The sequence below is a fragment of the Andrena cerasifolii genome, chromosome 10 (assembly GCF_050908995.1).
Source record: "Andrena cerasifolii isolate SP2316 chromosome 10, iyAndCera1_principal, whole genome shotgun sequence".
In the NCBI taxonomy this organism is placed as follows: domain Eukaryota; kingdom Metazoa; phylum Arthropoda; class Insecta; order Hymenoptera; family Andrenidae; genus Andrena; species Andrena cerasifolii.
The window spans coordinates 6,576,642-6,597,423 of NC_135127.1; the positions used below are offsets into that span (position 1 = coordinate 6,576,642).

Genomic DNA, 20,782 nt, shown 5'->3' on the forward strand with positions numbered 1-20,782 from the left:
GATATACACTTTGGTAACTTGTAAAAAAGTTTATTATATAATGCGTTATATAACCATAATCATTTATGCTATGCTCCACATAGCATAATTTATGTACAATTATCTAATTATTTATAACGATAATAAATATCTTGCCTCATACCTAAGTGCAAGAATATGACTCTAAATCCTTTTTGGAACCTCGTAAATCCAAACAGTATCCACTCCTTCACCAATTATAGTAATCGCACTCATAGTAGGGAGTGGAAACCTACAAGTAACTATAACACAGCCTTTTTGCAACTCTGTCTGGAACTTCCTTTCTATATCTGGCATCTGTAAAAATTGTATTAATTATATTCAATCAATACCAAGAGTACTAAAAGGAACTCGCCATGAAAGGAACTTACCATCTGGTCGACGCCAAATAAAACAACATTATTATAATTTTGCAAGCTATGCTTCCATAGATTATGTTTTATAAAAGTTGTTTGCGATGAGAATCCCGTAAGTAAAGCTTTCAGCCTAGAATACCAAACCAACCACGGATTTAACTCGATACCATGCGCTTTAAATCCAGCTTCTGCTGCTGCGAAGACCTATCCACATAATGGTAATTCTACATTTTATACATGTCAATAAATTATGTAAATTATGTTTCTATAAACTACTTGAAACCATTAAATCAATTACTATACGTCCGTCTCCACTCCCTAGATCAATCAGAGATCCAGAGCGCCCTTTCAGCGCTTGCAATATGTTCTGCACCTGTTGACTAGTAGCTGGCACATAGGGCAGGCATATCCTTCGAAATGCGGGGCTCACAAACGGAATACACACTATACTAATAGCTGTCGCGATGCCTCCTAAAAATAATACACACGCATAAGCCCTAATACATGATAAAACAGACTTGTACTTTAATTTAAACCACCTTACCAGTCGCTCCAATGAGATACAAGCCAAGTTTTGTCACCTTCTGTGACTTACTGGCACTGTTACTCTCATTCAGCATGTAATTTATGTTGCTAACCTCTGCTAATTAAAATGACGCACGATTAAAATACTTCGATGACAGAAAGTGTCTTAAAAGAAGCTTATAAACATCGACAATAAAGTTAATACTTTATAAATGATGGACCTTACACATTTCTCCCAATTAATTAATGATATAAAAAGAAAAGATCCTCCCACACGCTTACTTGTGGCGCGTCGCCGCATGTACTGGCTCAACTTCAAGCAATTTCAAATATGGTAACTCGCAAGCATCGAGACACTTGGCTGCACTGCTTCCCTAGGTTTCTGCAGTCGATGATGCATCGATACGATTTTCTCGAGGGGGGGCGACCGTGATTCTCGATCGTGAATCATCTGCGTTAATTTCAATTACTTTCTCGCCGTCGCACGGGCCGCATCGTTCTGTATCGTTTATTGTTGTTTTTACGGTGACGTTGCTTTTCAATCCGCCGATGTGTCGTTGATGCATCCGCGCGCGAGTTTTCCTCCGTTACGTTCCCGACGCAATTCATTTCCTGTGACTGCGCCCGAGTAGTCTGTATTTCTGATTTTTCCGGAAACAAAGCTACCAAGATGCCGGTATTTCACACGAAAACTATAGAAAGTATTCTCGAGCCTGTGGCGCAGCAGGTAATGCACTTCAGTTCGGCAATTATTCAGTTATCGCATTTACAACGAAATAACTTTTCGACTCTCTGCTTGGAGCATGTCATCCGCTCGCTTTTGTCTTTCAACGGGCGAAGGGGGTGGGGACGCCCAATAAAAAAACAATTAACGCGTTGTTTTTAAATAATTGCTTATCTTCGATATGTGGTATGTGTGCAAAGTGTGCTACAACTGTTTTCCATACATTTTTATTAAATATCTATATGTAGCTAAATTGTGTACATCTGCTATGTATCAAACAATGATTGATTTGTTAAAGGAGTATTCATATTCGTGAATAAATACTATTCATGATACTCAGTCTTGTGGCATTATGAATCATTATGAATGATTACAATCATCATGAATCAATTTGCCAAGTGACTTGTGTGTGTCTTTATATAGAACTATGACATCATTCTACAAATATAGGGCAGGGCTACTAAATTCATCTTTAGGTCTGAAAGCTTGCTCCCATGAAACTCAATCCCTTTGTTCGTTAAATGATAAAAAGGACTATGTTAGATATACAAGATCCCTCTGTATTTCCAAAAAAGGACATACTGGAGCTACATATCATTACATCATCCCACGCATAAATGCTTCAATGTTCTTTAAACCTACTATCCTTCTAGATATGTTAATGATTTTATCTCAATGTTGGTGTATAATAAAGCTATGTAACAAAATTCACTATGATCAATAGAAAGAAATTAGCAACAATTCTTATTTTTTTAATGATCAGAATATATTAATACTAAGAGCCGGTTTAGATTATAAGAGAGTATTTCATTTAGATATGGATGTCATTTTTATGTTGTCAATGAAATATGCATAAATTTGTATATACATACATATTTATGCGACATAGGTCTCGAGGCTTGTTATTCTCCATGAAGAAGCTGAAGATGGAAACGCAATGCCCGATTTGGGCAGACCTGTACAAGCTGTTAGTATGGCAGTGGCGAATCTTGTGAAGGTAAACTAAAATACAACAAGAATTTTCATTTTTGTCATTTCTTTTCTATTTAAATTTATCGCTAATGTGCAGGTGGGAAAAGAAACGATAAATTCTTCCGACGATGCTTTGCTGAAACAAGACATGCCCGCTGCATTACAACGCGTAGAAGGAGCTTCGCGTCTCTTGGAAGAAGCATCAGCTATGTTAAAACAGGACCCATATTCTGGACCTGCCAGGTAGCAGGAATTATAAAATTGTTCTATAAAATATCATTAATGGGCGAATACCTCATTTCAATTAATTTCTTTAATTTCGTTTAGGAAAAAGCTAATAGAAGGTTCGCGTGGTATCCTTCAAGGAACCAGTTCGCTATTGCTCTGCTTCGATGAAAGTGAAGTACGCAAGATTATCAGAGAATGTAAGAGAGTGCTAGATTACTTGGCGGTGACAGAAGTGATTGAAACAATGGAGGACCTAGTTCACTTTCTTAAGAACTTGAGCCCCTGCCTCAGCAAAGTGTCGAAAGAAGTAAGTGCTCGAGAGAAAGAGCTAACTCATCAGGTGCACAGGGAGATTCTTGTACGCTGTTTGGAGCAGGTAAATATAACAGAAATTTTATGGCGAGTGTAAGAAAAATATTACTAATGCGAACTGTATAAATTAAAACCCATTTATGTAATAGGTGAAAACACTCGCACCAATTCTTATCTGCTCTATGAAGATTTTTATTCATATCATCTCTCAAGGAGGTAAGGGAGCGGAAGAAGCAGCTGAAAATCGTAATTATCTATCTGGCAGGATGTCGGACGAGTTGAATGAGATTATTAGAGTGTTGCAATTAACAACGTACGATGAAGAAGAGTGGGACGCTGACCAGTTAACAGTAAGCATTCTTGAAAACTAGCTCAACTGAGAGTATAAGATTTCTGACTAATTGTTTTATTGTTTCTAGGTGCTGAAAAAGGCACAGAGCGCCATAGAATCTAGAATACGTGCCGCTTACGATTGGCTTGACGACGGACTGGCTTTACGTGGTGGAGTAGGAGAGAAGAGTCTTCGTCAGATAGTAGAACAAGCACAACGCCTGGCGGATAGGTATCTCCCGCCTTCGCAATCAGAGCCATTGTCAAAATTGACCTCACAAATTGTTACTATGACCAACGCCCTTTGCGAGCTGCGACAGAATGAGAAAGGTAGGATATTTGAATACAAGTACGAAGCATGTACCATGAACATCCTTTACCACGTACATCTTTTAAGGGACTACACCGCAAGCGGAAGCATTGGCGCGTGGTATAAAAGAGAAGATGAACGAGCTCCGCAGCTCTATTGCCTCAGCCATAGTAGCTGCCGATAAATCTGGGACCACGCAAACTGCTCACACAGTTGCAGGCCGCTTGGAGCAAGCTAACAAGTGGCTGCTGAATCCTCAACACGATGACAAGGGACTCGGTCAGAGGGCCATAGCTTTGATCATACACGAAGGAAAGAAGGTACGACGCCTGCTGTTGAATTCATACGATTCTCCTGTATCGAATACCTAGGTACGGTAATAGTAATCAGTGTAGAGGTTTATCATTCAACTTTGATAATTTAAATGCCGCAAATGGGAAGAATCAGCGACACGTAGTAAGCGTAAGTTACGTGTAAAATATCGAAGTACTTGTTCTAAGAACACCTAATACTGTTGATACCGTGATTTTTATACACGGCACTTCTAATTTGAGCATTGGTTTGTACTCTGGAAATTAGGTTGCCGAGGGTTTGCCAGGCATACACAAAGCAGAGATTCTGCAACTCTGCGACGAGGTTGACAATCTCTCGCACCAGCTTGGCGACTTATGCGCTCATGGCCAAGGGAACACTCCTCGGGCGCAAGACATTGCCCGTCAATTGTCGCATAAATTGTACGAGTTGAAGAATAGGATACAGCAGGCCGTTGTGTCTAGAGTGGTCGAGGACTTCATCGACATAACCACGCCCCTGAAACAGTTCACGGATGCTGTGTTAACTCCAGAAGGCACTCCAGGACGCGATCAAAACTTCAACGACAAGACGCACGCTCTTCAAACGTTCTCGAACAGAGCAGCGAAGACTGCTAGAATGGTGGCTGCTGGTGGTACGCATAAGAATCCTGATAATACAGTACCCTTATTCTACGTGTTTGTCTTTGTTACACTGATTCCTTTCTTCTATTACGATTCAAGGTAGCGGAGGAAATAAGAAGCTAGCAGAAGCATTGACGACGAGTGCCTCGCAAGTTGAATCCTTGACACCACAGTTAATCAATGCTGGGCGTATTCGAATGACATATCCAGACAGCAAAGCAGCAGATGAACATTTTGAGAATTTACGGCAACAGTACGCGGAAACGATGCAGAGGGCACGGGCATTATGCGACGAGGCGACGGACAGCGGAGATTTCATTAGAACCTCCGAGGAACAAATGCAGAAGCATTCGTTCCTCTGCGAAGAGGCCATCGCCAAAAGTCATCCGCAGAAGATGGTCGACAATACTGCTGCCATTGCCAGACTGGCAAATCGTGTGATACTGGTAGCTAAGCAAGAGAGCGACAACAGCGAAGATCCTTCGTTTATTCAGAGGGTGAATCTAGCTACGGACATTCTTCAGGGCAGTAAGTAATATGATCGTTTAACAATATCTGTGCGATAAGGGATTGATAAAAGTTAAATTTCCGCAGGTGTTGCTCCGATGGTTCAAGATGCGAAACTGGTTGCAATTAATATCAACGACAGTAATGCGGTTTCTCGTTGGCGAGAAAGCAATCGTGCGGTAAGTGGTTCAATGGTTTATCTCTTGATTATTAACGTTTCGTCGTTTTATTTAATACGTTTATTATTATATCCTATAGCTTTTGGCCAACGTTGGGCAAGTTCGTAAAGCTATTGTTGTTCAACCTGATGCGGTACCTCCTCCAGAAGTATCTCAATTACATCTCAACGATGGTAAGCATACAGAATACTTTCTTATGTATTCTAAACTCTTTTACGTTGTGAAAAAAAGATGACTCGCTAAGTGTGGGTTTCGTTCTAAATAAGCATCTAGTTATTTAGATGTAGAAAAATATTCAACAGGTTCATATTCTTCGTAACTCATCGTGGTACACTCTCGTGTTTCAAAGTACTAGATTTTCTTACGAGAAGGCGAAGATTGTGTTTGGTTGTAGAATAAAAATGGTTAACATATTTCTTCCAGACAAACAATTGCCAAGCCGTCAATATAATTACTTCACCGACAAAGGTATTATAATTTGCATGATGACGGTTTATGCATGATTAATCATCATATGGTGTCAGTAAAATCATATTTTAAACTTGAGAACGCGCGTAAAATCTGATATCTGATTATTCGACGAAATAGGATATCCCGACGTAGCGTCGGCCTTTCTGTTTTATTTTTTAATCTTTATGAAAGATTTGAATGTTTGTGAATATTTCTTTGAACACCAGTTGGCGAGCCTTTAAGAAACCAACCATCGCCAAGCAATTTATGTGTCATCAGCCCTAGTCTGAACACAAATAAGCCCCAGCATCGCGCTATCAGCCCATTACCAAAATGGGCACGTGAAGGTATTTACTATTATTCAAAAGAACACAAGCTGAAGTTTAAACAGAATGTCTCTTCATACATTTTCTATAGATGATTTCTTTAATAAGTTAAACTTCAAAGCGAAAATGAGCGCATAAGTTTCAGAGACAATATTGTCCTTTAACATTTGGATATGGAATTAACTACTTTTTTTTATCAGGAGATAACCCTGATCTCCTATATCAAGAACTGGCTTCTGACATCGAGTTAGAAAAATCAGTTCATGGCGGAGGTAATTTGATATTAGTACTTTTCGGACCTGAAAACCGTGTTTTCGATGCTCAGAACTCTGTGCGAAAGAAGCATGCGTATATTAAAATTAAAAGTACTACTGGTTTCATTGCAATTATTTTATAGTAGAAGTCGAAGGAATAGAGCATTACGTATCAATATTATATTACAATAAGCCAGAAAGATTATGTTTTCAGTTACATAAAGTGATCCCTATATATCGCATTCGTTTTCCTCAAATATAACAAATACAAATCACTGAAAGCGATTATGTAAATGTTTACAGACTGGAGGAAACGATTTCTTAGAAAACTGTAAATTCATGCATTTAGAAATGCACTTATGAATCATTTCGTTGCTTTTCACAGTTCACATAGATTTCTTTTTTATTTTCCATGATATTGAAATAGTTGTACTTGTATTTAATCTCATCACATTATTGTACAACGACCGTCCTTTATGCTAACAGCATTCTTAGTGTACGAAGTTAATTTCTGCGAATGGTTTTAACAAAATGTTTCATTTTACCAATATGTTACTCATATCATGCGTGTCACATTTCTTTGCTGCATGCAGACTAAAATACATTTTGCATTACTATGTGATCCAAGTCTTTTAACGATGTGTTTGCATCTTTAACGCTGCGTGGAATGATAGGCTATTATTATAATTACGACAATGATGATGGTAATTATGAAACTCCTGCACTTCCCTTTACACGTATGGTATGTTAAATATTTACCATGTAACGTCTGTATTGAAAACGAGTTGATTATTTGGGCAACGGATATAACGTGCTTATGCCTTCGCAAAATTACTATGAGCAAGTTTAATTGTTTCGCACAGAAGTCGCTCCTCCACGTCCACCTTTGCCTGGTGGAGACGTTCCACCACCGCGACCTCCGCCGCCAGAGACAGACGACGAGGATGAAATGTTCATGCACGCACCGCAGCCCAATCAGCCTATCATGGTACACCGAATCTATTTATCGATTTTCTGGTTTTCAAGGAACGCGAATTTATGCAATCGTTCAAATTTTCAGATGGCTGCTCATGGCTTGCATCAAGAAGTGCGACAATGGTCGAGCAAAGACAACGAGATTATTGCAGCTGCCAAGAAGATGGCTATTCTGATGGGTAAACTGTCGGGCTTAGTTAGAGGTGAAGGTGGAAACAAGAGAGATCTGATAGCCTGCGCTAAAGCCATTGCAGAAGCTTCTCAGGAAGTGACTCGTCTAGCTAAGGAACTTGCTAGAGAATGTACCGACAAACGTATTCGTACGGTACGTGTATGATTTGCTTCTATCACTTAATGTTCTATATATTCTATACATCAACTATTGTATCTGTTTTCTAGAATCTTCTTCAAGTCTGCGAGCGTATACCTACTATAGGTACACAGTTGAAGATATTGTCGACAGTGAAAGCCACCATGTTGGGTGCACAAGGTACAGTACACAAATTCGTTTATATTTCTCTCTGTTACGTATACTTCATGCAATTAAATACATTTTGCTCAGTAAAAAATGAACGGACATCGGGGAGTATAGTTATGTACTTTAAAAGAGAAGCTTTCAAAGGCAAACAATTATTAATAGAATTTTTTATACATAGAGACGCTCCCCACCTGGGAAGAATTGATGCTTTATGGTAAAAAAGTTGATAAATTATGCTTGATGTCTTTTACCGTTCTCTTTAGCGTTTATTTAGTTTACTTTTTTTTTTAATATTTCACAGTTTTTGCACTTGCATTACAATGCATGCATATTTTAGTCTTCCCTATAAAGGACTGAGAATGAATTGAACGAGTAATATCCATTGTATTACTTCAGACTGAGAAAGATAAATTTGGGAGATAGTGGACGAAGGTGTTCTGTATTCAGAACGAATTAAATACTTTCGATGCGTTAGTTCATACAATTTATAATCTGGAATTCTCTTCTAATGTTTTGAATCTCAAACTAATACTTATTGATGTCTTATTTAAACTTTAAACGGTATGCGGTTGATATGCCTCTCTGCTCATCACGGTGTAGACGAATTGATTGGCTGCAGTAAGTTTACTATGAAATAAATGTAAGCTAGCATAGAGAATATGGTTGATGATAGACAGTACGTGAAAATTAACGTTGTGTACGTACTTAAGAAACGATATTGTACTTGTACGATACATCTCACGTATAATACATTTGTCCTATGTTCAAATTAGTCCACTATGACAAAGTGGTTCACTTTGCCATTGCTAAACTATTACTTGTATCATTTATCTCATCGATATGGTGTACGTATTTCAGATTTCTCCCTTGTGCATGATTTTTTTAATTAATACACACTGTACCCTTTGTTTTGAAATGACCATATACGATGTGTAAGGACTATTAGCCTTTGCATATTGCATGTAATACATGATGATAGTTCCCTTTATAAATAGCAGACTTGTTATAGTTTCACCATCCCCGTACACACTGCCAAAACAATATTCATTCGTACGACACGCTTACAAATTGTGTATGCTGTTGAAAACTTAATTCCTCCTGTATTCAGATTATTCACTTTGATCTGTGTTATTATACTGTGACGGTACTATATTACTTTCGTTTGGTAAAGTCATTAGATACAATTACTTGTAACTTCTCCTCGATACAGATTTAAGATATCTAATCCTTATTCTGACAATATAGGCACAGAGGAGGATCAAGAAGCAACGGACATGCTCGTCGGAAATGCTCAGAATCTCATGCAAAGCGTGAAAGAAACCGTTCGTGCTGCGGAGTGCGCAAGCATAAAGATACGCACCGCTTCTGGTATGAAGTTACGTTGGGTGCGACGTCAGCCTTGGTATCAATACTAAACGAGGCGTTGGAATGATGAGAATCGGTTAGAGCAGAATGGTAAGACTTCCTAATACTAGGGTAGGCAGACTTTTTAATAACCGATTCCGCATGATATATTTGGAAAGTGTTCTAACAAGGGGTAACATTCAAGTGTTCAGAATCGATTGAATTCTCCTCAGAGTTAAGCTCAAAGATCAATTATACATATTCTTTTTTTATTTTCTACTTATCTCAAGTTCGGAGAACTAGACTGTTTAAACGTAGGAGAATGTAACTTAAAGTAATGAGCTTTATCCTCGTACACAGTATCAATTTTCAAATATTCTCCTCTCAGACTTAGGGTGGAACCAATGTACAATTAGAATCTATTCGAAACACTTGACTTATAGTCCCTCGTAAGTAATAGCCTAAACATACACATAATCCTGCGATAATTTATATTTATATACATACTGACAAATAATATATTTATTGCATAAAGGGCATAGTCTATATCTTAACGAAGAAGCTAGTGATTACTATTAGAAGGGTACACGAATCGAAGGATACATTTGTCTCGATGGCTAAAGTGTATGATCTAAAACTATTTTCAGACGATGTATTTAACAGCCTATCACTCTCTTAGTCTTAATTAAAAGATGAAAGTTAAGTAGAGATGATAGAGCCCACGCCTTATAAAAATCCCCAATCTGCTATATATTTGTACGTGTACTTCGCATACATATATATCGACCTTAATATTGGCACAATTAATAGAGCGAGAAGTTATTATATCTATATTTACTAAAACGCAATCGACCCCGAGATAGTAAGATGTATTTTTGCAAGAGTGAGAATGCGCGAATATAATTTTAATAGGTGCTGTTTACTGCAATACTATACACGTAGAGAATCATAATATGCAATATTACGATAAGGAATATCTATTTTTATAAGTTTTATCTAATCGTCCCTTTTAGACAATTTATATATCCGTCTTCGTATTCTGATCTTCGTTTCTCTTTTTTGTAAACTGGTGCTATACACGTGCAATACGTAGATACGAGATATTGCGAGATAACGTAAGAGTGAGCAATGTTAAACCAAATATATGGAATTAAATTTCGTAATGTAGCATTAAGGATCATAGATAAGCTACTAATATAAACAGCAATCTATTATGAAGTTGGAATGTTTATAACATGTAATATTACTTTTAGTAACAAAGCCTGGAATAATGTTGTGTATCGACTATTTATAATAAAGATTCATTTTTATTATATGATACACGTATAAAAGCTTACGATATATTACTTCGCATCGTAATAACATAATGTACAGGGACTTAATTCGAGAATTAATAGAATTTGAGAACCAATACTGACTATTAAAGCTGTCAACACTCCAGCGGGTCCCTCTTCACCGGATGTAACCCGGGAGCCATAGCTCCTGGCATTTTATTGTTCGGTATCTTCCCGGGTCTTAAATAAGGATTATCTATGGCGTCCTGTTGCATCATAGCCTCCCCATTTTGTTCTGTACCTTCGTTCTGTCCTTTCATACCTATAATCCCATTAAATTACATAAGCTAATCTCTTCCAAACAGTGATATTACTTAATTAGACTTTAACAAGATCGGACCCTCGTCTTTCTCTTCCACTTCAGGCTCCTTTTTCTTCTTAACCGGGCTCGGCTCAAAATGAAAATCTTGGTCGCTTTCAAACACTTGATCCTGCGGCAGAAGCGCAGAAAGGTAACTGGGAAATTGTGGTTTACATGCCACCACTGAAAATATAAAACTTATACATACATTTACACAGATTGACAGATTGTCAGATTGTCATATAATTTACTTACATGGAAACATGCTGTTATCTTCTGTTAGAAACAGACTGTGCGTGTCCCCAATTTTTGCGATGAACCTTGTCAGGGCTCTCTCGATATCACGCTTCTGCGTCGCTGCCTTCTCTCTTATTGCTTCATACTCGGTTACCGGCTGTTTGTGCGTCTGTACATAAGCATGTTTAGGTAAGTAAAAACTGTTATTGATAGTTTGCGGACAGTCTAAAAATATCAAAATCATATTTCTACTTTACCGGGGTCCTAATATATGCGTGTGGATCGGGAAAAGGTGGTAAATAGCTCGGTATATGAGACGGGTGACTTTGTTTCACTCCAGCTTGCAGAATATTCAGTTGCTTTGATTGAGTTTGCTGCTGAAGCGGTGGTAAAACAGTTCTGTTCATTCTCTTCCCGTAAGTTTCTAAATTATCTAGCTTGATCCCCATGTTTATCAATGCTACTATAACGTCTGCGATCAGTGGTTCTGTTCTGCCAGAGAGCTCACAGTAATTCCTCGCCGATTCTCCAACTTCTACAATGACTACAAACAACCTGTTTTATAAATCAATAAGCAGTATGAGGGGAATATGTTACTATTAAAAGAATAAGACAAATAGCAAGTACTGTAATAATAGAGAATGTATACTATTAGTTGAAATTGTTCGGTACGTTTTAAGGTTAAAAGTGCTGAAGCCAATTTAAGTTCTTACAAGATTGTAGCATCTCTGTAATAGTTTCTAACGCTTGTTTCTCGCAAGTATCGTAGCCACATTCCACTAGAATACTGCAAACTACATGATTCAATATTTTTCTACGTGTATTTGTTGTTTGAATGTCCATGTTGTTTAACATCGCATACACATACCATTGCACATTAAGGTTCACACACATTCATGCAGGTCCACACTGAATGGGGTGCAACCAGTTACTCCCGCACACTTATATTCCCCCAATCCGCTTTTCCAGCACTCCTCTTACCGCACGGCGGATAACAATGATAAAAAAATCCTTTCCACCTAATTAATTTCAAGCAAAACTTATTGTAGAAACTAGACAACTATTATCTATAGTAGCAGATAAAATGATAAAGATCTATAAATTATTTATAATCGTGCACTGAAGCCGTCGCATTTGTTGTATACCTGTGAAAGAACTGTTAATAACTAATAAATTATGAGTAACATAGTTGCAAAAATCGTAAAGAAAAGGAGAAACGGGCTTATTCGTTGCGATGAAACGCTGAAAGTACATAAATTAATCCTGGGGAGTAGATTATTTATTAATTTTCCAATACCTATCGCAAGCATATCTCGTCTGTGATCTTACATTACCGACCGCGATTCCTACATTATCCCCAAGTTGGTTGTTTGGACCAGGAAATTCGCTGAGTTAATAGGAATACATGATACTAAAGGAAGTGGCACGGCTGAGCTGCGCGAGAGAGAGACAGCGCATGCGACAAAGAGGGAGATAGATTTTGTGCCACTAACTTTGGTTATATGTGATCCTGATACAGGAGCTGAAGTGCGTAACCAGAATTAGTGGCACGCCATCTATCTCCCTCCTTGTCGCACACTATTCCTTTCTCTCTCGCGCACGCCACCTGTCGCCCTCCTTGTCGCGCACTATTCCTTTCTCTCTCGCTCAGCTCAGCCGTGCCACCTCTTTTAGTATCATGTATTCCTATTCACTCGGCGAATTTCCTGGTCCAAACAGCACACTCGGGAACTTCTTGTGCTTAATGTAGGGATCGCGGACGGTAATGTAACCTATATAAAATGCTTTTTTATTAGTAACTATGTATCGATTCGTGAATAAAACGCATACGAGTGATTACTGAACGTTGTCACAACACTATAGTCTCAAATCCAGTTGTACAAATGTATAAATCATTTTGAAAAGATCGAAAATCCTTAAACAAAGTATGCATTCACTAACCGCGGCGAGAGACTTGTATCTCTGTCCAAAAACTCTTCATAGCTGCTTAATTGTAATCGGAATCATTACAACTATCACGTAGGAAAGTAGCCAAGGGTCCATACTGTAAGATGAAACTGCAAAAGTTGATAAATTACGTCTAGAAAATGCACCAACAATCGACGAAGCTTGAGTGCCTACATAGGACCGCGGCGAGAGACTGGTAACTCTGTCCAAAAACTCTTCATAGCTGCTTAATTGTAATCGGAATCATTACAATTATCACGTAGGAAAGTAGCCAAGGGTCCATACTGTAAGATGAAACTGCAAAAGTTGATAAATTACGTCTAGAAAGTGCACCAACAATCGACGAAGCTTGAGTGCCTACATAGGACGGCGGCGAGAGACTGGTAACTCTGTCCAAAAACTCTTCATAGCTGCTTAATTGTAATCGGAATCATTACAATTATCACATAGGAAAGTAGCCAAGGGTCCATACTGTAAGATGAAACTGCAAAAGTTGATAAATTACGTCTAGAAAATGCACCAACAATCGACGAAGCTTGAGTGCCTACATAGGACGGCGCCATTGTTCTCGTCATCGTCTCAAAGAACCGTTAATAACTAATTAATTGTAATCAAAATCTGCGCAACGATCACATAGGAAAGTAGCCAAGGGTCCATACTGTAAGATGAAACTGCAAAAGTTGATAAATTACATCTAGAAAATGCACTAACAATCGACGAAGCTTGAGTGCCTACATAGGACGGCGCCATTGTTCTCGTCATCGTCTCAAAGAACCGTTAATAACTAATTAATTGTAATCAAAATCTGCGCAACGATCACATAGGAAAGTAGCCAAGGGTCCATACTGTAAGATGAAACTGCAAAAGTTGATAAATTACATCTAGAAAATGCACCAACAATCGACGAAGCTTGAGTGCCTACATAGGACGGCGCCATTGTTCTCGTCATCGTCTCAAAGAACCGTTAATAACTAATTAATTGTAATCAAAATCTGCGCAACGATCACATAGGAAAGTAGCCAAGGGTCTATTCTTTGAGAGGCGACTCTAAAAGTTCATAAAATATTCGCAGGAAATGAGAAATTAGTGAATTTCCAGTGACTGCGTAATATTTCTATCTCCCTCCTTGTCGCACACTATTCCTTTCTCTCTCGCGCACGCCACCTGTCGCCCTCCTTGTCGCGCACTATTCCTTTCTCTCTCGCTCAGCTCAGGCCGTGCCACCTCTTTTAGTATCATGTATTCCTATTAACTCGGCGAATTTCCTGGTCCAAACAGCACACTCGGGAACTTCTTGTGGATAATGTAGGGATCGCGGTGGGTAATCTAACCTATATAAAAGGCTTTTTTATTAGTAACTATGTATCGATTCGTAAATAAGACGCATACGAGTGATTACTGAACGTTGTCACAACACTATAGTCTCAAATCCAGCTGTACAAATGTATAAATCATTTTGAAAAGATCGAAAATCCTTAAACAAAGTATGCATTCACTAACCGCGGCGACAGACTTGTATCTCTGTCCAAAAACTCTTCATAGCTGCTTAATTGTAATCGGAATCATTACAACTATCACGTAGGAAAGTAGCCAAGGGTCCATACTGTAAGATGAAACTGCAAAAGTTGATAAATTACATCTAGAAAATGCATCAACAATCGACGAAGCTTGAGTGCCTACATAAGACCGCGGCGAGAGACTGGTAACTCTGTCCAAAAACTCTTCATAGCTGCTTAATTGTAATCGGAATCATTACAACTATCACGTAGGAAAGTAGCCAAGGGTCCATACTGTAAGATGAAACTGCAAAAGTTGATAAATTACATCTAGAAAATGCACCAACAATCGACGAAGCTTGAGTGCCTACATAGGACGGCGCCATTGTTCTCGTCATCGTCTCAAAGAACCGTTAATAACTAATTAATTGTAATCAAAATCTGCGCAACGATCACATAGGAAAGTAGCCAAGGGTCCATACTGTAAGATGAAACTGCAAAAGTTGATAAATTACATCTAGAAAATGCACTAACAATCGACGAAGCTTGAGTGCCTACATAGGACGGCGCCATTGTTCTCGTCATCGTCTCAAAGAACCGTTAATAACTAATTAATTGTAATCAAAATCTGCGCAACGATCACATAGGAAAGTAGCCAAGGGTCTATTCTTTGAGAGGCGACTCTAAAAGTTCATAAAATATTCGCAGGAAATGAGAAATTAGTGAATTTCCAGTGACTGCGTAATATTTCTATCTCCCTCCTTGTCGCACACTATTCCTTTCTCTCTCGCGCACGCCACCTGTCGCCCTCCTTGTCGCGCACTATTCCTTTCTCTCTCGCTCAGCTCAGGCCGTGCCACCTCTTTTAGTATCATGTATTCCTATTAACTCGGCGAATTTCCTGGTCCAAACAGCACACTCGGGAACTTCTTGTGGATAATGTAGGGATCGCGGTGGGTAATCTAACCTATATAAAAGGCTTTTTTATTAGTAACTATGTATCGATTCGTAAATAAAACGCATACGAGTGATTACTGAACGTTGTCACAACACTATAGTCTCAAATCCAGCTGTACAAATGTATAAATCATTTTGAAAAGATCGAAAATCCTTAAACAAAGTATGCATTCACTAACCGCGGCGACAGACTTGTATCTCTGTCCAAAAACTCTTCATAGCTGCTTAATTGTAATCGGAATCATTACAACTATCACGTAGGAATGTAGCCAAGGGTCCATACTGTAAGATGAAACTGCAAAAGTTGATAAATTACATCTAGAAAATGCATCAACAATCGACGAAGCTTGAGTGCCTACATAAGACCGCGGCGAGAGACTGGTAACTCTGTCCAAAAACTCTTCATAGCTGCTTAATTGTAATCGGAATCATTACAATTATCACATAGGAAAGTAGCCAAGGGTCCATACTGTAAGATGAAACTGCAAAAGTTGATAAATTACGTCTAGAAAATGCACCAACAATCGACGAAGCTTGAGTGCCTACATAGGACGGCGCCATTGTTCTCGTCATCGTCTCAAAGAACCGTTAATAACTAATTAATTGTAATCAAAATCTGCGCAACGATCACATAGGAAAGTAGCCAAGGGTCCATACTGTAAGATGAAACTGCAAAAGTTGATAAATTACATCTAGAAAATGCACTAACAATCGACGAAGCTTGAGTGCCTACATAGGACGGCGCCATTGTTCTCGTCATCGTCTCAAAGAACCGTTAATAACTAATTAATTGTAATCAAAATCTGCGCAACGATCACATAGGAAAGTAGCCAAGGGTCCATACTGTAAGATGAAACTGCAAAAGTTGATAAATTACATCTAGAAAATGCACCAACAATCGACGAAGCTTGAGTGCCTACATAGGACGGCGCCATTGTTCTCGTCATCGTCTCAAAGAACCGTTAATAACTAATTAATTGTAATCAAAATCTGCGCAACGATCACATAGGAAAGTAGCCAAGGGTCTATTCTTTGAGAGGCGACTCTAAAAGTTCATAAAATATTCGCAGGAAATGAGAAATTAGTGAATTTCCAGTGACTGCGTAATATTTCTATCTCCCTCCTTGTCGCACACTATTCCTTTCTCTCTCGCGCACGCCACCTGTCGCCCTCCTTGTCGCGCACTATTCCTTTCTCTCTCGCTCAGCTCAGGCCGTGCCACCTCTTTTAGTATCATGTATTCCTATTAACTCGGCGAATTTCCTGGTCCAAACAGCACACTCGGGAACTTCTTGTGGATAATGTAGGGATCGCGGTGGGTAATCTAACCTATATAAAAGGCTTTTTTATTAGTAACTATGTATCGATTCGTAAATAAGACGCATACGAGTGATTACTGAACGTTGTCACAACACTATAGTCTCAAATCCAGCTGTACAAATGTATAAATCATTTTGAAAAGATCGAAAATCCTTAAACAAAGTATGCATTCACTAACCGCGGCGACAGACTTGTATCTCTGTCCAAAAACTCTTCATAGCTGCTTAATTGTAATCGGAATCATTACAACTATCACGTAGGAAAGTAGCCAAGGGTCCATACTGTAAGATGAAACTGCAAAAGTTGATAAATTACATCTAGAAAATGCATCAACAATCGACGAAGCTTGAGTGCCTACATAAGACCGCGGCGAGAGACTGGTAACTCTGTCCAAAAACTCTTCATAGCTGCTTAATTGTAATCGGAATCATTACAACTATCACGTAGGAAAGTAGCCAAGGGTCCATACTGTAAGATGAAACTGCAAAAGTTGATAAATTACATCTAGAAAATGCACCAACAATCGACGAAGCTTGAGTGCCTACATAGGACGGCGCCATTGTTCTCGTCATCGTCTCAAAGAACCGTTAATAACTAATTAATTGTAATCAAAATCTGCGCAACGATCACATAGGAAAGTAGCCAAGGGTCCATACTGTAAGATGAAACTGCAAAAGTTGATAAATTACATCTAGAAAATGCACTAACAATCGACGAAGCTTGAGTGCCTACATAGGACGGCGCCATTGTTCTCGTCATCATCTCAAAGAACCGTTAATAACTAATTAATTGTAATCAAAATCTGCGCAACGATCACATAGGAAAGTAGCCAAGGGTCTATTCTTTGAGAGGCGACTCTAAAAGTTCATAAAATATTCGCAGGAAATGAGAAATTAGTGAATTTCCAGTGACTGCGTAATATTTCTATCTCCCTCCTTGTCGCACACTATTCCTTTCTCTCTCGCGCACGCCACCTGTCGCCCTCCTTGTCGCGCACTATTCCTTTCTCTCTCGCTCAGCTCAGGCCGTGCCACCTCTTTTAGTATCATGTATTCCTATTAACTCGGCGAATTTCCTGGTCCAAACAGCACACTCGGGAACTTCTTGTGGATAATGTAGGGATCGCGGTGGGTAATCTAACCTATATAAAAGGCTTTTTTATTAGTAACTATGTATCGATTCGTAAATAAAACGCATACGAGTGATTACTGAACGTTGTCACAACACTATAGTCTCAAATCCAGCTGTACAAATGTATAAATCATTTTGAAAAGATCGAAAATCCTTAAACAAAGTATGCATTCACTAACCGCGGCGACAGACTTGTATCTCTGTCCAAAAACTCTTCATAGCTGCTTAATTGTAATCGGAATCATTACAACTATCACGTAGGAATGTAGCCAAGGGTCCATACTGTAAGATGAAACTGCAAAAGTTGATAAATTACATCTAGAAAATGCATCAACAATCGACGAAGCTTGAGTGCCTACATAAGACCGCGGCGAGAGACTGGTAACTCTGTCCAAAAACTCTTCATAGCTGCTTAATTGTAATCGGAATCATTACAATTATCACATAGGAAAGTAGCCAAGGGTCCATACTGTAAGATGAAACTGCAAAAGTTGATAAATTACGTCTAGAAAATGCACCAACAATCGACGAAGCTTGAGTGCCTACATAGGACGGCGCCATTGTTCTCGTCATCGTCTCAAAGAACCGTTAATAACTAATTAATTGTAATCAAAATCTGCGCAACGATCACATAGGAAAGTAGCCAAGGGTCCATACTGTAAGATGAAACTGCAAAAGTTGATAAATTACATCTAGAAAATGCACTAACAATCGACGAAGCTTGAGTGCCTACATAGGACGGCGCCATTGTTCTCGTCATCGTCTCAAAGAACCGTTAATAACTAATTAATTGTAATCAAAATCTGCGCAACGATCACATAGGAAAGTAGCCAAGGGTCCATACTGTAAGATGAAACTGCAAAAGTTGATAAATTACATCTAGAAAATGCACCAACAATCGACGAAGCTTGAGTGCCTACATAGGACGGCGCCATTGTTCTCGTCATCGTCTCAAAGAACCGTTAATAACTAATTAATTGTAATCAAAATCTGCGCAACGATCACATAGGAAAGTAGCCAAGGGTCTATTCTTTGAGAGGCGACTCTAAAAGTTCATAAAATATTCGCAGGAAATGAGAAATTAGTGAATTTCCAGTGACTGCGTAATATTTCTATCTCCCTCCTTGTCGCACACTATTCCTTTCTCTCTCGCGCACGCCACCTGTCGCCCTCCTTGTCGCGCACTATTCCTTTCTCTCTCGCTCAGCTCAGGCCGTGCCACCTCTTTTAGTATCATGTATTCCTATTAACTCGGCGAATTTCCTGGTCCAAACAGCACACTCGGGAACTTCTTGTGGATAATGTAGGGATCGCGGTGGGTAATCTAACCTATATAAAAGGCTTTTTTATTAGTAACTATGTATCGATTCGTAAATAAGACGCATACGAGTGATTACTGAACGTTGTCACAACACTATAGTCTCAAATCCAGCTGTACAAATGTATAAATCATTTTGAAAAGATCGAAAATCCTTAAACAAAGTATGCATTCACTAACCGCGGCGACAGACTTGTATCTCTGTCCAAAAACTCTTCATAGCTGCTTAATTGTAATCGGAATCATTACAACTATCACGTAGGAAAGTAGCCAAGGGTCCATACTGTAAGATGAAACTGCAAAAGTTGATAAATTACATCTAGAAAATGCACCAACAATCGACGAAGCTTGAGTGCCTACATAGGACGGCGCCATTGTTCTCGTCATCGTCTCAAAGAACCGTTAATAACTAATTAATTGTAATCAAAATCTGCGCAACGATCACATAGGAAAGTAGCCAAGGGTCTATTCTTTGAGAGGCGACTCTAAAAGTTCATAAAATATTCGCAGGAAATGAGAAATTAGTGAATTTCCAGTGACTGCGTAATATTTCTATCTCCCTCCTTGTCGCACACTATTCCTTTCTCTCTCGCGCACGCCACCTGTCGCCCTCCTTGTCGCGCACTATTCCTTTCTCTCTCGCTCAGCTCAGGCCGTGCCACCTCTTTTAGTATCATGTATTCCTATTAACTCGGCGAATTTCCTGGTCCAAACAGCACACTCGGGAACTTCTTGTGGATAATGTAGGGATCGCGGTGGGTAATCTAACCTATATAAAAGGCTTTTTTATTAGTAACTATGTATCGATTCGTAAATAAAACGCATACGAGTGATTACTGAACGTTGTCACAACACTATAGTCTCAAATCCAGCTGTACAAATGTATAAATCATTTTGAAAAGATCGAAAATCCTTAAACAAAGTATGCATTCACTAACCGCGGCGACAGACTTGTATCTCTGTCCAAAAACTCTTCATAGCTGCTTAATTGTAATCGGAATCATTACAACTATCACGTAGGAAAGTAGCCAAGGGTCCATACTGTAAGATGAAACTGCAAAAGTTGATAAATTACATCTAGAAAATGCATCAACAATCGACGAAGCTTGAGTGCCTACATAAGACCGCGGCGAGAGACTGGTAACTCTGTCCAAAAACTCTTCATAGCTGCTTAATTGTAATCGGAATCATTACAACTATCACGTAGGAAAGTAGCCAAGGGTCCATACTGTAAGATGAAACTGCAAAAGTTGATAAATTACATCTAGAAAATGCACCAACAATCGACGAAGCTTGAGTGCCTACATAGGACGGCGCCATTGTTCTCGTCATCGTCTCAAAGAACCGTTAATAACTAATTAATTGTAATCAAAATCTGCGCAACGATCACATAGGAAAGTAGCCAAGGGTCCATACTGTAAGATGAAACTGCAAAAGTTGATAAATTACATCTAGAAAATGCACTAACAATCGACGAAGCTTGAGTGCCTACATAGGACGGCGCCATTGTTCTCGTCA

The 20,782-nt window shown here is 38.9% G+C and overlaps 3 protein-coding genes across 9 annotated transcripts; 1 reads left to right on the top strand and 2 right to left on the bottom strand.

Moving 5' to 3' along the window:
* Positions 1-9: 9 nt before the first annotated feature.
* On the bottom strand, positions 10-1,266 carry LOC143373651 (ATP synthase subunit C lysine N-methyltransferase). 2 transcript variants are annotated; one of them, XM_076821084.1, is made up of 5 exons: positions 1,126-1,266; positions 919-1,017; positions 673-845; positions 390-578; positions 10-315 (listed from the first exon to the last, which is right to left on the bottom strand). In XM_076821084.1, the coding sequence occupies exons 1-5, from the start codon at positions 1,127-1,129 to the stop codon at positions 163-165; spliced, it is 618 nt and encodes a 205-aa protein (XP_076677199.1). In that variant the 5' UTR covers positions 1,130-1,266; the 3' UTR covers positions 10-162. The 2 variants fall into 2 exon arrangements, with proteins under 2 accessions (XP_076677199.1, XP_076677200.1); XM_076821085.1 differs by having other exon boundaries at positions 919-1,014; positions 1,126-1,254.
* A 102-nt stretch (positions 1,267-1,368) lies between these two features.
* Positions 1,369-10,541, top strand: Vinc (vinculin). Of its 4 annotated transcripts, XM_076821055.1 has the most exons (21): positions 1,369-1,626; positions 2,513-2,620; positions 2,693-2,838; positions 2,923-3,199; positions 3,285-3,485; positions 3,555-3,795; positions 3,863-4,095; positions 4,217-4,237; positions 4,355-4,721; positions 4,810-5,238; positions 5,305-5,396; positions 5,476-5,569; positions 5,820-5,864; positions 6,074-6,193; positions 6,373-6,444; positions 7,101-7,130; positions 7,290-7,414; positions 7,487-7,726; positions 7,801-7,891; positions 8,058-8,093; positions 9,125-10,541. In XM_076821055.1, exons 1-21 carry the CDS (start codon positions 1,570-1,572, stop codon positions 9,292-9,294), a joined length of 3,195 nt encoding a protein of 1,064 aa, XP_076677170.1. In that variant the 5' UTR covers positions 1,369-1,569; the 3' UTR covers positions 9,295-10,541. The 4 variants fall into 4 exon arrangements, with proteins under 4 accessions (XP_076677170.1, XP_076677173.1, XP_076677171.1 ...); XM_076821058.1 differs by lacking the exon at positions 6,074-6,193 and having other exon boundaries at positions 1,370-1,626; XM_076821056.1 differs by lacking the exon at positions 4,217-4,237 and having other exon boundaries at positions 1,370-1,626.
* Taf8 (TBP-associated factor 8) lies at positions 9,692-12,041 on the bottom strand. Of its 3 annotated transcripts, none has more exons than XM_076821082.1 (5): positions 11,964-12,041; positions 11,353-11,639; positions 11,114-11,264; positions 10,898-11,041; positions 9,692-10,819 (listed from the first exon to the last, which is right to left on the bottom strand). In XM_076821082.1, exons 1-5 carry the CDS (start codon positions 11,971-11,973, stop codon positions 10,653-10,655), a joined length of 759 nt encoding a protein of 252 aa, XP_076677197.1. In that variant the 5' UTR covers positions 11,974-12,041; the 3' UTR covers positions 9,692-10,652. The 3 variants fall into 3 exon arrangements, with proteins under 3 accessions (XP_076677197.1, XP_076677196.1, XP_076677195.1); XM_076821081.1 differs by having other exon boundaries at positions 11,914-11,992; XM_076821080.1 differs by having other exon boundaries at positions 11,809-11,992.
* Positions 12,042-20,782: the final 8,741 nt, after the last annotated feature.